At 37.3% G+C, this 14,055-nt stretch overlaps 1 protein-coding gene across 16 annotated transcripts in view; it reads left to right on the top strand.

The window, feature by feature from the left end:
• Positions 1-14,055, top strand: part of mbnl2 (muscleblind-like splicing regulator 2) — an 84,205-nt gene that overhangs the window by 16,382 nt on the left and 53,768 nt on the right. For 15 of the 16 annotated variants that reach the window (XR_011181680.1, XM_069179153.1, XM_069179149.1 and 12 more), the window contains exon 2: positions 8,046-8,911. Coding sequence is in view for 15 of the 16 variants with exons in the window: in XM_069179153.1 (XP_069035254.1) it covers positions 8,738-8,911 (174 nt within the window). In the remaining variant the exon portion in view is untranslated. The remainder of the gene's footprint in view (positions 1-8,045; positions 8,912-14,055) is intronic. The other variant, XM_069179148.1, reaches the window with a different exon arrangement.

Below are 14,055 nucleotides of genomic sequence, written 5' to 3'. Positions count from 1 at the left end.
TAAGAAGCTAAAGCTGCTTTGGATGAACACTATTTGAATTTTAAGGTGAGGTTATTGTCATTTTCTCTGTCACAAAGATTTAATTAATGAAGAGGCTAGAAGTCAATAATTGTTATCACAGTTTTTTTTTTTCTCTGCCATACTATAAGACTCTTTAATGAATCTGAATGGTACTGGATTAATATCATATACCCTTGTCTCATTATTTTCTCTAACGCTCACCCTTTGAATCAATCATTCATTTTTCTCTTTTTTTCTCTGAGATCTAAAAATATAGCCAGTTTAATTGCAAAAGGTCACATTAGAGATGGTTCGTACCTGGATTTCTGTCAGCAGTTGATTCTCCTTTGAGTCAAACAAGAAATTAAGTCATGCCTCAGAGACTATATGATCATAGTTGGGAAATTAGGAAAGTTATTTTATTCTTAATTGCAAAAGGGTCCATAATTAATTTTGTGTGTATCACGTCATTCCCAGTATTCCCCTATTGTGCATGGAATGGAGTTTTATTATACAGTCACATTTGATTGTATGAAAGGAGACTACAAACCATCACAAATGTTTTCTCTTAAACAACGTTACACATATTCCTGTTTTCTTTTTTACAACATGCTTTTTGCTCCTTTAGTCCTGCTGTGCTATCAGGCTATACTTAGTTTAGAAGTTTCAGTTTGACAAAAGTAACTGTCTAGTTGGCTGGGGCAATAGCACAAGGTTCAAATTACTGACTATGGGTGCTGACATTTGGAAATACTGTTTTGCTTTCCTTACATACCAGATTTAGAAAAGACTGCTTCAGCCAAGTACTAGGGCCCGTAGGACAGTTGGATCTGAATATAAGACTTTGAAATCTGTGAAAATTTAGAAAATTGATCGTTTTTATCTTCTGTTCTTCTGATATCTCACTGAAGGACCTCACATGTTAGTGAGATTGTCTGTCTTTGCATCCTGGTTTCATAAGCTCAGTTCACAGGTAAACTGCTACCCCATTGCTAGGATTTTGCTTACACAGAATCTACCATTTCATTGCACTGCATGTGGGTAATTAAAAGAATAAGAGTTACCTTAACGGGAAACCGACAGCAGAGGTATCTCATCACAGTATGCTTTTTGTTTACTTCAGGTCCACTAGTTATTCTTCTGTATGATATTAAAAGCACAAAAAGGCAGCAAGCAAATAGAAATGTTTGCTTTAAAGATCTTAAATAAAGATTATTGTTAAAATTGGGGCCTGACTGAAGCATCAGGCTTGATTCTCATGCCAGAGGAGGCATAAATCAAAGTGCAATTGATAGAGACATAAGGAAATATTTAAGTGTCAGGGCATGCCAGTGGAGACTCTACTGAGTGGTAGATGACCACAACTGGAATCATGTGTCCTGAGCCCCAGGCATTTGCGCAATATGAAATTAGAAAATGATTTGTTTAGTTTTTGTTTTAGAAAACCTAAAAACACACATTCAGTCATCTTTTACTTGATATTGTGCTCAGTGACTTTCTGCTCAGGAAAAAAGTCCTGTAACATGAAGAAGCAGAATAGGGGAATGCCATAAAAATGGAAGAATGTTGTCTCCCTTGGTCCTCCTAAATCTCCCCATGGCCAGTCAATCCTGGTGTGCCTCAGGGTTCAGTCTTGGGCCCTTTACTTTTTATTATTTATATGCTGCCTCTCTGCCAGATTATACACGGACATGGTCATCAGTTTCACTGTTATGCAGATTATACACAGATTTATGTTAAAACATATTCCATGGGGAATCTCTTGTATGTGTGACAACAAACTGGTTAACACCAATTTCCCTGAAGCTCAATAGTGACAAAAACAGATATTCTACTGGTGGCAGCAAATCTCAGTTGGATAAATTTAAGGATTTCACAGAATGGCTTCCCCATTCATGCATCAGCTATAGTCAGGAATCAGGGAGTCACACTTGATCCTCTCCTCGCTTTTGAGTCTTGTGAAAAATTTGATTAAGACCTATTGCCCACATTAGGCAATTTATATTGATGCTAAGTGCCTGATCCATGCATTTATAACACCAAGGCTTGATTTCTCCAACTCTGTACTGTATGGGCTCCCTAACTTTTTTCTCAGTAAGCTGCAATAAAACTCTGAAGCTATACTACTAGATCACACCAGACCCTGGCAGCATATCACTCCTACATTGAAGTCTCTACATTTTCAATACAAGATCTTCTAGCTGGCTTTCAAGGCTCTAAACAGTGGCTCATCATACATCTCTGAACTCCTCCATGTTTACACTCCCTCCCATGGGCTCCGTTCACTTTAGGCTTGTCCTCTACTTACTGTACTCAGGACTAAATCACAGACGTTTGGTGACTGTAACGTCTCTGTTCCTGCTCCAGTGTTATGGAATGACATTCCTCAGGCTTTACGAGAGACAACTTCTGTAACTCTCTCCAAATCTAAACTTAAGACTTACCCTTTTACCAGTGTTTACATCTGATTGCCTGCTGCAGTCAGTTTGTAAAAACCTGTATTCTTTTGTTTTTTTTCCATTTACTCTATTGTACTTTTCTAGTCTTTTTCTTTATTCAAGATGTACACCATCCTTGGGTTTTGAATGTCGCTTTATACATAATAATAATAATAATAATAATAATAATAATAATAATAATAATAATAAAAATAAATATTTATATTTATTAATCATATATTATTAAAAATAAGTATTACAATCGCAGAATAGCCGATGCAGTGTTCACTTCGAAGTTATTTAAGGAGGGACATTATCCCAGCTGTGAGTTATCACTGTTAAAGCATTTTTTATGCTCTCAGTTTCATTGTAGGTTTGGATATTAAGGAGAAAACCCTATGTAGGTATAGGCTCCTTCAAATTCACAGTTTAGTACCTCAACATTTGATCTGAACAATGATTGACAGGTGGCATTCTGTCTTTTTTGTTGTTGTGTTTTCTTGCATCTGGTGAATTGTTGCTCATTCACAATATGATCTTAATTATCACATTAATAAGACATCATAATAAGATTCAAATATCACAGATGAATCATTATTTATGGATAATACGGATGAATCAGATACCAAAGTATTCACATTAAAAAGAACTACCATGTTTCTGGCATAGCCAGAAAAAAAGTCTGGAACATTAATGATTACTGTAAAAATAGGAAATGCATAAAGGCTAAAGTTTAGGTTTACTTTTGGAAACAAATGCCAAATTTGTGTTGTTGGTTTAAATGAAGGATTATCCTTTTGAGTACAAGTCCACTCATAAGTGGTTCGTAATACAGAATCAATATTTCTATGTCAAACAGCAGTCTTTTCTATGGTCCAATGTCTGTGTTCTCTGTATGTGTCATCCACTTCCCATTACTGCTCAGAGCTGAAGAAGTCATTTCCACGCATGGAAAAGCATAGACAAGCCATTGTAAGCGCTGAACCCTATTTGCATTCCAGTGCTACCCAAGGACTTGGACAGACAATATGTATGTTGTTAATGTTTGAACAGAGAATGATACATGACAGAAATGCTATGCTAATTCACCAAATGATTATGGAAATTTATCTTGAAAATAATCATTTCATTGTTTAATAACAAGGTTCGTTTCTGTTTCTAAAGCTGTACTCCCTTCCTCTAATTGTTTCGGAGAAGAAGTGTTTGAATTGAAGCCTGACAACACAGCTGATGGAGGAACTGTGCTCTTGTTTAATAATGTCATTATTGTCAGAGGTTTAACTATACACATCAGAAACTATTTGAAAACATTGAAATTAAATTAAGTTTTGTGAACTTACAAACAGTAAATCCATAATCTATTGTAGCTAAATTAGGAATTTGTAAATTGGTGAAAACTTAATGGTTTAATCAATGGCTTCCATATTGTTTTACAATCCTTATACTTAAAGACTTGTATAATAAGAGGCAGATGTTAAAGGTCATTCTAGATTGATTTTCATATGAAAATAAACTTTTTATTTTCTCTGGCTTGAAAATAATTTATTTGAAATCATTGCAGTTTCAGTTTGGCCAAATGATTATCAAGATGATAATTTTCCATGGGAAATTCTAATGAACTTTTTAATATAAATTTAAGAAGGTCACGTTTAATGGCACACAATATCTAGAAGTTCAAGAGAAATACCTGCAACTCACAACTGGCAACCCACTGAAGCTAAGCAGGTGTGAGCCTGGTCTCATGGGAAAGTGAAGGTTGCTGCTGGAAGAGGTGTTAGTGGGAACAGTAGAGAGAGCTCACTATGCAGTCTGTGTGGGTCCTAATGCCCCTGAATACTGATGGGGACACTGTATTGTTATTAAAAAGGCACCTTCTTCGAATAAGATGTAAAAGTCCTGACTCCGTGGTCATTAAAAATCTTGGATGTTTCTCGAACAGAGTAGGGGTGTTACCCTGCTATCCTGGCCAAATTTCCCCTTGGCTTTATGACTTAATCACTCTCTGTTCTCCTCCTACTGGGGCACTTTGGCTGCCGTTGCATCATCTAGGTCAGTGGTTCTCAAACTGTGGTACGTGTACCGGCAGTGGTACGTGGCGTGCCGCCAAGTGGTACGCCAAATGACCCTGGAACTGTGTCGTGTGTGTTGAAAAATCGGGACGGGTGTCGAATACGCAGCCTACGTACTACGATACAGTGCGTGCTAATACTTCAGTGGACACAAGAGATACTCTGTAATTCTATACCACTCTATAGGAATGCGTGCTACGGATGCAAATGACCAATTGTATTTAAAAAAAGCTACTGTATCTCCAGCAAATAGGGAGAAAGGAGAATGTGCGTGATTTTGGAACAATGCTAACGTGTAAACACAGGAATGCATAGAAATACGTGCTACGCACGCAGGTAATCTTGTGAGCACACGAAAGCGTGATAACAGAAAAATATTTAAGAACTGTTCTAATTTGGGAAAAATACACCGAGTGTCTGTGTTTCGCTCCCATGCGCATGAAATAAAAACTTTAAATAAGTACGGAAATAAAAATGGAAACGCGGAAAAATGCAAGCTTGCGGATTGCTAAAGCAGGTAAGCTACACTATTTTTGAAGAACCTTATTTACCGTTGGCAAAAGAGCTGACACGTATTATGTGTAGAGAAAAGGCTGCTAAACAGCTCGACCTGCTGCCCCCCTCCCCCTGAAAGACACAGTCATTCATAGAATTATTGAAATGAAGGATTATATCAAAAGTACACTGATAGAGCACGTTAAGATGAGCAGATGTTTTTCACTGCAATTAGATGAGTCTGTAGTCGGTTTGGCCAATTTGCTCGTTTACGTTAGATATGAGTTTGAGGGCATGTCCCATGAAGACTTTCTGTTCTGTAAACCGCTACCAACAGGAACTACAGGAGAGCACATATTTCAGCTTCTGAATGAATATATCGAAGAGAATGGCCTCGACTGGATAAAATGCTTCGGAGTTTGTACGGACGGTTCTAGAGCAATGACAAGCTGACATAACGGTGTAGTTGCACGAATTAGAGAGGTTGCTCCAGAAATTAATGGACGCATTACAACATCCACCGCGAGATCTTTGCCGTCAAGAAAATGCCTGACGATTTAATATCTGTTAGACTCCGTTGTGAATTGTATCAAGGCTCGAAAAATTAATTCACATCTGCTTTGCTCAACTAAACAGGCTCACCCCTCTCACTGAAATGGTGCTTTTTTATTAGTTGTTGTTAATGTTTTTTTTCTGTAAAACACTTTGAGAAGCCACCTTTAAAGGCGCTATATCAAATTAAGTTTATTATTATAATATTTATTATATGTATGTGTGAGTGTGTGTGCACGCGCGCTCATGTTGGTCATTGAGAATTTCTGGGGTTCCTATGAGAAGATGACTTGTAGGTGGTACTTGGACGCTTTGGTTGGATTAGGGGTGGTACTTGGTCCAAAAAGTTTGAGAACCACTGATCTAGGTGGTGCTACGAATTGGTGGTAATGGAGGAGAGTCTCCATTATCTGTAAAAAGCTTTGAGTGGAGTGTCCAGAAAAGCGCTATATAAGTATAAGGAATTATTATTATTATTATTATTATTATTATTATTATTATTATTATTATTACTTCCAGAAATCTACAGTAGTTCACCTGTAGACTTTTTTTTCTGTTTTAGGGAGGTTAGGTAGGTGGAAAAATCAGTCTACTAATTTTTATAGTATCTTTTGAGAGAAACTAAATAGCAGTTACTTGAACGACACAGAATAGGGCATAATAAAGTTTCTTAATATAGATTTTCTTTTGCTGTTGCTATGCATCACATTTCATTTGGAGAAATAAATGCCCTTAGCAACACAAATGACATTGAAGAGTGAAACAGTGAAAGCTACAGTTAATGAAACCAGATTACCAAGGTAAATAAGATTATAGTCTCTTATTTACTGTTTAATTTGGGACATTGTTAAAAACACTACATTAGTGCAGTTCTGTTAAAAAAATAATGTAATTATTTGAAAATAATGTTCAGGCGGCACGGTGGTACAGTGGTCCTGGGGCTGTGCGTTTTTTCCAGGCCTGGGTGCTATCTGTGTAGAGTTTGTATGTGTTCCCATTGAAGGTGTCCCCTGCTCTGGCTACCCCGGTGCCCCTGTTCTAGTTTAAGATATGGCTAGAAAGTGGATGAATGGGTGATGGGTGGATGGAAATAATCTAAATGGCAAAAGCAGAAACAATTATACACGCTTAACTAAACCTACAACAGACATTATTGTCCAGTTGCAGCTATACTGTATGTAGGGTGTCCATGCTTAATGAGTTTGCTTTTTTAAAATTTGAAGTTGGAAATTGCTTGAGGTCTCTTTGCTGACTGTATCCCTGTCTTTTCTACAGAAACACTTCGGATGAACTGCAAAATAAAAATTTACTAGCAGCCACATGTTTTAAAGACCTGCCTTGTGTCTGCTGACCTCACCCCCGCCCACTATTCCTTTCCCCCTCGTCTTTCTGCTCACGGTGGAGATATCGGCAGAAGTCCCGATAAAAGCCTTACAGGAGAGAAAGCTTTTTGTCCATCAAATTGTCGGAATTGATTGACAAAACCAGTGGCTATACCTTTTGTACCTGCTTATAATGAACAGTTAACGCATTGTTCTTTGTTTTGTGAGACAGAATAGGGCAAAGGGACATGTTCTGTGTTAGAAGAAAGAAGGAAGTTTTTCTTGTTAATTCAGACTCAGGTCCTTCTGTGTCGTGAATGTATATTTAATTTCCACTGGTCACGTCAGGTTTATTATGTTTACTGGGACCAGTAAGCATAATAATCATGTCTGGCACATGCTTCTGTCTCAGTCTTTTTTAGGCTGTTGGATCGCTGCCTAGAAAACTGCTGCAATAAGTGTTTGGATATTCCTCCCATCATGCATAACTTCGCTTGGGAGGCTGACCCTTGTTTTATTCTGCAACGGCTCACTACATTATGCTGTTTTATTGTACAGGGCAAGCACTGTACTGTGCTTTCTATGTTGTATACTGAAATGTTGCAATCTTAACACAATGTAACATAGGAACAATAAAGAATGACTTTTAACCTCTTGCTGGGTAGATAAAAAAATCCTTAATAAGCGTGATTCTCAGAGAAACGGATGGCAAAACATGAGGATTTAATGCAAAGAAAAAAAAGGTTTTTGGTCTGTCCCGCATACCAGAGATTATATTTTCCAAGGCCGTTTTTATTTAAATCTAAACTGTTTAAACATGATTCAAGAGGAATTCACATCTAGAAATACTGTCATATTGTATTATTCTTTAAATTTTGCTGTTTTGCTTCGTTCTACTGTAGTTTTGCTTGGATCATGAGAAGATACTTCATAATTGATTCAATTAATACATTTGATATTAGAATAGAACAAAGCAATTCTGTTAAAATATTTGTACTTAATTGTCTTACATTAGATTCAGCATTATTATTGTGACAGCTTTCCAAAACCGTTGGAATACAGTTGGCTTTATGAATTTACTGTGCTGATAGCAAACAATCTATACTCCGTCATTTAAAAAATACTCTTTAAAATTTAATGTTTACTTTTTTCTCTTCTGCTCTTAACAGATCTCTGACAGAAAGTGCCTTTTCAAACAACATCCCTACTTGAAGCTGCTTGGACTGTCTGTGTGTCTCTTTAATGCCTGCTCTCCCTCATTAAGACGGTCCCCCACGCACGAGCTGTGACAGAAGATACCTCAACTGCAACAATTTGCCCTGCATTTCATTTCAGCCTGGCTCCAGCATTTCAAAAGAAGTGGAAAGATTTACTGCGAGGAGGAAGAGGCTGCCAAAGCACAAAGAGCTGACTTCGTTTCAAAATTTAATCAATACCAGCAAGCAGTCTGCACACAATTAATATTCTATCAAGGAGTGCCATTGCATTGAAATAACTTTATTTAGAGCGTTTGTGTCAGCGGAACAATCAAGAAACTCGGACAGGCTTGTCAACTCAGCGTGCCACTGAGCATGTACCTTTTTGCTGCCAGAAGCTTACAATTGGGACAAACTGATTGATGAGTGACTGCTTGCTGATAAATCGTCTGTTCCCCATGCTGCGGCTGTGTGGGTGTATCAGTCTACCGTCTGTGTTTGGGGACCTTAGGAAAAACCTTGGCCAAAAGTTATATTGAACTTTCTTTTGCTCTTAGCTTCGACAGTGTTTTGTAAGTAGACTTTTCATCTAATTTATTGCTTTTTTTTAAAGCAAAACACAGTTTTCACCCGTCAATCCTCTGTTTCAGTTTTAAGAGTTTGGTATGGCTTTAAACATTACTTCAATACGAGATACAAAATGGCTGACACTGGAAGTGTGCCGACAGTTTCAGAGGGGAACTTGCTCACGTCCTGATGAGGAATGCAAATTTGCACACCCACCCAAGAGCTGCCAGGTGGAAAATGGAAGAGTTATTGCCTGTTTTGACTCACTAAAGGTAAGGAATGTCAAACGCTGTTTTTATTTTTGAAACTCATTGATACTTCGAGTATTTTCGAAATGATTCAGAGAAATTGGCAAGGGCCTAACAGATAAAATCATGGGTAGTCTGACCTTGCTGAAGCTGTTTCCAGCTCTTCACTGCGGCTTGGAACTCGAAAGCAGTAATGAAAATATGCTGCCAAAAATGAATGAGGAGACCAGTATAGTGCTTAGCTCTATTTTTTGCATAATCTCATTGGTAAAGAGCTTTTTTTCTGTGTCTGTATACTACCTTTTTAAATTGATTTTTTTGTTTACTTGTATTCTTGTTTTAATGCGAAAAGCAATATCAACCAACACTATGACTTTTGTAAATATTTGAACTATGTTTAAGAAGTATTTAGTATGATTTAATATGCTTGAGAAAGCATCATTTCAACAGGCTAACAACGTAATGGACAAAACATATGACTACTCATTATCTATCAAATGTTTTTGTATGAGTCCATTTCTGACAAAAATGTGAATGCTTTGTTTTGTTTTCAAGGTTGTCTATCAAGGTTAGCAAAGTACAGCCTTAAGAAAGGAAATGTACAGAAGCTCTGTAAATATTAGAGACAGTTACAGTCATTTCAGATTCATTCTTAGGACTAGACTGTGTAGACGTCAGATATTTCTCTTCTATGTTAAATGAGGAGTTCCAGATAAACTGCCTCACATCCATAAATATGTGGTTTATGTCATTAAGAGATAGTAGCTGTTTAGTGATGGTAAAGCAGCAATCCCATATTTCTGAAGGTTATGGTAAGAGCTGTTGAAAGGGAATCTAATTGACAATTGTTGGAACATTGTCTTGGACAATTAGTAATACTGGCAGCTAGTACCTTGAAAGACACATATATCACATTTCCATAACCCAGGACAGTATGATGTACCACATAGCCATGATAATTCATATATAGCTTCTTTACTGAATTTATTAACTATTCATTACCATATGTCTTCAGTTATACATGTTTCACTGAAAAGGAGTCTGGAATAGAGTCATCATTGCAGAGCTGTGCTTCATGTAATGTGAACTGAACTTGTATTGCAAACTTCTGTCCGTTAAAGACATTTTTAAAGTGCCAATGTATCAAGGAAGATAAACACAGCAGTGCAATGAATGTGATTTGTTAGGGTAAATAGGTAGCTTACATTAGTGTTAGGTGAAAGTATCCACAAAGGAACAGTTATGTTTAAACATCAGGAAAAAGGTCAGTTTCAATCTGTGTGTAATGGGTTTGAACTTTGACATTCTGGTCACCTTAAATAATCTTAGTTAAAGAATCGTATGTGCAAGCATGCTTATATACAGAACTGTTTCTGCTGTTGCAAATTGTAGTCACTAGTCATCTACCAGAAGACCATGAATACTTTATTTTTGCAGTGACCTACTCTGCCACACATTAGCAGTAGGCTTTGGTTACAGCTTCACCTCTTGGATCATTGTCCTGTTAACTGCTGGTGGCTAGGATTCTTGAATGGGTATCAAGAACTGTTTAGTCAGATCTGCACCCTTTCAGCAGTATTCTACCCTCCGGTATATTCAGCCTTGGCTACCTTTTTCACACGCGTTTTTGAATATGTAGTGTCTCTTGGATATACATTCAGACACATGCTGTTGAACATATCTGTTCTTGTGTTAGTCCTTCTGTGTGTAGCTGTCGGAGCATCTGGTGATTGAGTGCCATGTTGTTGTTGCTGCTTGGCTGTGTCAAGAAACAGTGACCACTTAATAGTTTAATGTCTGCCTGCAACTGTGCTGTGTCATCCTTCCTGTTAACCTTGATGACCACTAACTACACTTAATTACCCTCAAAATGTGCACTTTATAAAAGCTGTCCCACAACATTATCAGTAAATGTTTTCTGATCTGAAGGAGACCTTCTGAATCAAAGCTTTGAAAGCACTACAGATCATCCAGAAACACATTTATTTGGGGTCAAAAATATGCATTGTATGAATTCCATGAGAAAGTAAAATTGTAAAAGACAACATTAAATGCTTATCTTGCGTCATATTCTTTCTTATATTTGCAGCCAAATAATGTTTGCCTTCAGAGTGTCCCTGATTTTGTTTCTTGTCATGATCTCCTTTTAACATCTCCAGTCTTCGATTCAGCCTTTTTCTTGGGGGGGGAAACCCATTGCCTTTTCCTTCTATATCCTGGCTCCTGTGAATAGGTAATAAAAGGGTATGATTTCCTGATCCAAAGAACAAGTCTTAAACCTTACCCAGCAGTAGACTGGGTGCCACAATGTGCACTTCATAACGAGAGCAAATAACTACAGAACAGTTCTCGTTTTCATTTAGTGTTTCATTGAGTGTAAGGGAGGGTTTAAAGAAAAATCAAATAAGAACATAGTATTCCTTAGTAGAGTTTTTTCCACAAGTCAATAGTCAAATAGTATTGGGAGTGTTTTTCTGGCGCTGGCTGTTGAGGAAGGAGAGCTGGAGATCTTTATCTGGCCGGCCATTTAACATTGTCAGATTATTTTTCTGCAGTTTTTTGTCAGTGCAGGGCTAAGTCCGTGAAGTTTAAAGTGGTCAATTCCAAAATCTTTTTTCAAATCCTTCCACAATTCCAATTCTTTTTTCAAGTGAGTTCCTAAACTGATGATGGCAAGCTGTTGTATAAGCAGTGTACAAAAAAATGGAAACGCCAATTGTACAGTTACTGAATAAGCTGTTGGGCCACCACTTAAAGCCAGTAAAGTCTGTATGTGCTGCCTATCTGTGTAATAATAATTATTATTATCATTATCATTATCATTATTAATAATAATAATATTCCTTGTGGGGAGCACAATAGAGTAATAAAGCTAATTCATAGATGGGGATTATTAGGAGACAATGACTGGTAATGGCTGGGAGAAATTTGTTAAGGACAGTGCGATAACACCCCTACTATTTCCAGCATCTTGGAAGACACCCCTACTGGCAGAAAAGAAACATGCAACATGAGGTGACAGTGATAACCCAGTTTCATCTGAGATGCAATTAGCATTGAACTAAAGTGTGAGCGTGGTTTGGGACACACAATGTTACAGAGCCACCAGCACATTTCACTGAGCACTCAGGAGTGGACTTCTTTAGGTTAGCCCCACAAATGCACACATCCATTTGTGGAGAACATGATGAAAGATGATTTATCTGACCACATCGCATTTCTCCACTTCTTAGTAGAACAAATAAAACATTTTGACTGAAGGAGAACACCTGAAGGTTTTTTACTTTTCAGCACAGAATTTCACTCTGTTCCTTTGCATTTCACACACTGACACAGCTCAAACCTCTTGTTTGTTGACGACTACTCATGAAAAAATAACATCTAGCTCAATAATTCAGCACTGAAACTAAGCATGCACTGTTAGGAAATGGGTTTTCTGAAGGTCAGCCAGATCGCCTCATGTCATGAGATGTGGTGACTTCCCTAGGGAAACCTTGACTGTTTGTTTTGAAAGCTGCTGTGTAAATATTCCAAAATTTGTTTTTGCTGTTTTGTTAAAAACAGTACTTTGCTCTGTGTACAGCTTGGTCTATGAACCTAATTGTACTTTAGTTTCCATTTGGTTGTATCCAAGTGAATGTTGGGAGTATCAATCAGGTATTGCACTGGTCAAAATAGTAAATCAGTAGTCCAGCACTGATGGTTCAAAAAACGAACCAGTACAAAAGGACTTGTACTTTGTATTTGTACTCTGTGTAATTAAGACTGAGACACCAAAATTAAGATTTCAGAAAAAAAAATCTAAATTTATTTTGATTATGTAACATTCTTCTATTTTTTTTTAAATCCACAATATTGCTTTGTTTATTTTATCTTTTAATAATATTAAAAACATTTTTGTTGTGTGGTGCATTGCTTTCTTAAATTGTGCTTATTGTAATGTTCTCTATTTGGAAAGGTCCACTCCTTCATCAAGCTTTTGTCAAATTGCATGGTGTTGTTGAGAAGCAGAGAAAACTGACAATACATAAACTAAAATAAAACTAAACACTTAATCAAAGAATGGTTGTGGTATGTTTTTCTCACAGAAAATTGAGAGCTGCTTTAAAAATGGACAGAAGTCCCTGACAGCTGTTTTTATTAGAACTATCATGGGACTTTTTCAGAATGGGGTGGTTGGGTTGGACAGCGCGGTGATGATACTTATAAATCCGAGCAGCAAGGTCTGTGTGTGGAAGAGAGCTCTTTTTTGTTGTGACAGCTAATAGAATTAGTGGGGAGAGCGTATCTGGCTGGAGCACATACAAATACCAGAGTCATGTGATGATACCAGGTTGCTGTTTGCTGAATGGCCTGTTGTGTTTCTTAATGCCCTTTGCTTTTCCTCAAGTGTCCTCTGTGTTACTGACACGTCCTCTGTGACTTATCTCTGTGCCTCATCACTTGAGCAGGGGAGAGCTTCGCTGATAAGCCCGAGTGGGTGCAGGATTTGCTGAAAAGCAGAAGAGCCCAAGAACAGAGATATTTTTTTTTCTTAAATCCATTTGCTAGTACTCTCCTGCTGCTTGAGTGGCCTTAAAAAACTCTCCGCGGCTTTAGATTTGAAGCAAATTTTAATACCCTTGCATTCTAAGACATTCGTCCTGCATTTGATTTTTTAAGCAGTGTCATTTGTGAGGGTGATTTAATTTAACTGGAATTTCAGTGCTAAAACACCCAAGCTGACATCAGTTCCTCAGAAGCTGTGAGACTGCACTTAAATCCTGGTTTTCAGTCGCCATACCTTAAAAAGAGGTTTTGAAAAGTTCTGAAAGGGTTTGCTTCAGCTTTTATTTTCTAAGCACTTTCTGTATTTTTCTACTTTTTTGTATAATAGAGAACTCTTGTATAATTATGATAATAACTAATATACAATGCACATTTTCTTTCAATAATACACACCTCTAGGAATTCTTTTAAATAAAAAAGAAGCCGCACAATTTTTGACAAAAAAAGACAGAATCATACTGTAGATGTGTAATGATTTAAACAGTTTAATCACAAAATCATTTTGTTTAATACGTGATCAACCCTTAACCTCAGTCCATTCCTGAGAATAGGTGGAGCTGTGCAAAAGGAGAGGAGTGCCGGGTGGTGGTGGAGCTGTGCAAAAGGAGAGGAGTACTCTT

This window comes from Lepisosteus oculatus, chromosome 15 (genome assembly GCF_040954835.1).
Source record: "Lepisosteus oculatus isolate fLepOcu1 chromosome 15, fLepOcu1.hap2, whole genome shotgun sequence".
NCBI lineage: Eukaryota > Metazoa > Chordata > Actinopteri > Semionotiformes > Lepisosteidae > Lepisosteus > Lepisosteus oculatus.
Note: the sequence above shows the minus strand (reverse complement) of the source record. Positions and strands in the feature narration are given on the sequence as shown.